The sequence below is a fragment of the Trichomycterus rosablanca genome, chromosome 14, assembly GCF_030014385.1.
Source record: "Trichomycterus rosablanca isolate fTriRos1 chromosome 14, fTriRos1.hap1, whole genome shotgun sequence".
NCBI classification, from domain to species: Eukaryota; Metazoa; Chordata; class Actinopteri; order Siluriformes; family Trichomycteridae; genus Trichomycterus; species Trichomycterus rosablanca.
Window position 1 is genome coordinate 17,772,522 of NC_086001.1, and position 3,339 is coordinate 17,775,860.

General features: G+C 44.7%; 1 protein-coding gene across 1 annotated transcript; it reads right to left on the reverse strand.

Annotated features, from left to right (window-relative positions):
* Positions 1-204: 204 nt before the first annotated feature.
* LOC134326154 (maternal embryonic leucine zipper kinase-like) lies at positions 205-2,981 on the reverse strand (the record flags this gene model as incomplete). Its single annotated transcript, XM_063008356.1, has 12 exons — positions 205-519; positions 632-730; positions 825-911; positions 1,032-1,130; positions 1,224-1,292; positions 1,468-1,566; positions 1,766-1,858; positions 2,112-2,180; positions 2,267-2,410; positions 2,500-2,616; positions 2,734-2,819; positions 2,921-2,981. Coding segments are annotated over 11 exons (1,002 nt in total), but the record flags the coding sequence as incomplete, so codon positions are not given.
* Between the last annotated feature and the right edge of the window lie 358 nt (positions 2,982-3,339).

A 3,339-nucleotide genomic window follows, 5' to 3' on the forward strand; every position in this document is an offset into this window, starting at 1 on the left:
AACTGGACCTCATTTATTTTATGGTAAAGATCTCAGGCTGCTCTGAGTGAGCTGACAGTAGGTCTGTAGCTTCACTGCTGAGTTCAATGTTCTGTAACATGTCGGGAAACGTTGTGCCGCCTTTGACATCATATTACTGACTTCATACACAAAATGATGAAGAAATAATCAGCTATTGTGAAAATGAACATCCATGCACCTTCATATATTCAGTGAGTTTATTTATTTATTATTCAATGTTATAAGATTTTAAGGTTTGTTGATCCTGGTCATCCATGTTCTACACTTCTCATACAGCTGTGTGGATCAACAAGGGCGGCACCTCAGTGGAGTTCATCTAACTAGTCACACACAGATACCCAAAATGCATCATTCTGGTAAAAGAAGAGAGAGAGAGAGAGAGGATGGGTTAGAGAGAAACATCTGCAACAATCACTGAAGTGAGAAATTGAGATGTAACGTGTCCTGATTGGATGGTGCCACCATCGTCCCTCCTTGTCGCGCCGACGACATCTCCTGCTAAATAAAACAAGAAGAGGTGTAAGAACATTCCAGAAGCTGTAGTGTTTGGACAGATGAGCATGTAGAGCAGCATTTATCAGGTAAAATACACTGATTGTGGAAATGTTACCTGGATTTCTTACACATCCGCTCAGCTACACACTGGACTACTGCGCTGCTTCCTTCTCAAGAGCAAAAGATACGTAGCTGTGGTCTGATCAAACTTCCACTACATACACACATACACACATTAATAAATATTAATAAATATGTGTCTACATTTTGGCATCTGTGTTGATGCAGATACAAGTACTGAAATGTACCTCAGACACCAGCTGCTTGGTGCTTTGGTTGGACTGTCTGAACATCACAGCCGTCTCGGTGATGCTCTCCTCATCTAGATGATCCAGCTGAGACACAAACACACACACAGACACAAATATATGAGTATGTAAGATAATCAAGATACAATCTTCTGTACGGTGGATCTCCATCATGTCACTGTACTACGTCTAGGGTGGATGTTGTACCGGGCATGTGCTGTGCCATTCCACAGGGCTGCTGTACCCCTTCATTACCCACTCATGATCCAGCAGATGTTCCACCTTTATGCGCCGCTCTGGAACCACCTACAGGACAAGATACAAGAACTTCAGGTGATGAAGCCCACAGAGAAACACACACCCGCTTTGCTCACATTAAACACACCCATAAACACACACCTGCAGCATTTCCTTAATCAGCAGTACAGAACCAGGAGACAGCCAGTCAGGAGTGTCAAAATGTCCTTTCTGAGGAAACTCAGAGCAAAACAATCACATCTGATCAAAGAACATCTCCACAAGCCATTACTGTTACTTTTACTGTATGTTTAACATGCTGCTGATCATTAAATAATGGATTCAATTTCATAATCGTAACAAGACGTGTATGCCAATGGTGTTTCATTGTCGTTCCAGAACTTACAGTGATTTGTTCATGGAGCTCCACAAAGTTGTCACCATCGAACGGGAGGTAGCCACACAGCATGACATATAGGACAACACCCAAGCTCCAAACATCTGTCTAAAACACACACACACACACATACACACATATTCATTGTCTTTTTTAACCATGCTTTATCCTGGTCAGTCCCCTCATCCAGACCTCATAGAATAACTCATGAATGGGGCTACAGAGGGGACTGAACACCTTGGATTTGGAGACTTTCCAATTGAAGTTTATCAGGAATAACCTGGGGACACACCCCAATCAAACCTACCTCTGCACCATGATAGGGTTGCGCATTAATGATTTCTGGTGCCAAGTAGGGAGGGGTTCCACAGCCCTCAATCAGAGCAGTACCCAATCCACCCTACAACAAAACAGATTTCTATCAACCGAAGGTCCAACTGTTGACTCACATCTGCAACTCAGCACACAAACTGAACCAGCATGGCTCTCTGATGTCCTGTTCATCTAACTGATCACTGAAACTAATTGTGGACACCATGTGTGCAAAGCTTTATTAAAGCATGATGGATGGGGGTAAACACACCACCTTACTTGACTCTCTGAATGGCACGCTTGAATTAAGTCTACACTACAGTCTTAGTAGAGACACGAACCTCTGGTTTGGCACAGAGACCAAAGTCGATGAGCTTGATGTTGTTCTTTTCATCCAGCATCATGTTTTCCTGAGAGTCAAAATAAAACACGTCATGTCCAAGCACTAACAAAGAAAGCGCACAAAGTATAAGTGGAAATCGTTTGGCTGACGCACTGGCTTAAGGTCACGGTGGGCGTATCCCTGGCTGTGGACGTAGGCCAGCGCCGAGATGATCTGACGGAAGATCCTGCGCGTCTCCTCCTCCGACAACCTGTCGTTATTATCGATGTGGTCGAACAGATTTCCACCCGGACAAAACTGGAGGAGAGAGCGAGTCATGTGAGCAGCAAATCATCGTAAATCCAGAGATTTAATCAAATCTGATAGTTTCCAACCACTGATGGTACCTCAAGCACCATGTAGATCTGGTCAGCAGTCTCCACAACTTGGTACAAGCGGCACACGTGCTGATGATTGAGGTTCTTCAGGGCTTCGATCTCTATCCTCAAATCAGACAACTCATCCTGCAATGGGGATGAAACAGGAACAGTTTTATGACTTTTCAGATCAGAATTAGGAGAACCAAACATTTGGAAACTGAGACACGTCCGTCTTTAACAGATGGTTTTGCTGAAACTAACCCCGAGCTCTTTCTTCTCCAGGATCTTGATGGCCACTGGCTCTTGAGTCTGAATGTGCCTGGCGAGCTTGACCGTCGCATAACCACCTGAAGAACGATTGAATTAAAAAAATATTAAGTCAGGTTTTAAAAGATGCACATCTGTGTTACACAAAGGCAGAGAGACGACTAAAAGTGGTACCAGTTACCTGATCCAATGGTTTTGTAAACCTCATAGCACTTGTGCAGCTCAGAGACGTCCTCAACCACACGTGACGTTCCCTCTGTGGTGTCGTCTGTCTCGGGTACAGCGCATGGAACTTCTACCTGCTGCCCACAAGAGACATGTTATTATTATTACTGATTGCTCTTCCTGGCGTCTTGTTTGGCCTCTTCAGAAGGTTGTCACAGGTATCTGGAGCCAAGGGAGGAACCAGGGGATGATCAACACAGCAAACTGATACTCACCTGGTTCCCATCCGCCTTACGGTCACCTTTGTAGACTGAACCGAAGCCTCCCTTTCCCAGCAGCTCTCCATCGGTATATCGGCTCTCAAAGCTGTCCGGGTTCATGTCGGTCGTCTTCTCCTCTTGACGTTCTCCGTTGGTGGTTTCTCCTTCAGCATCT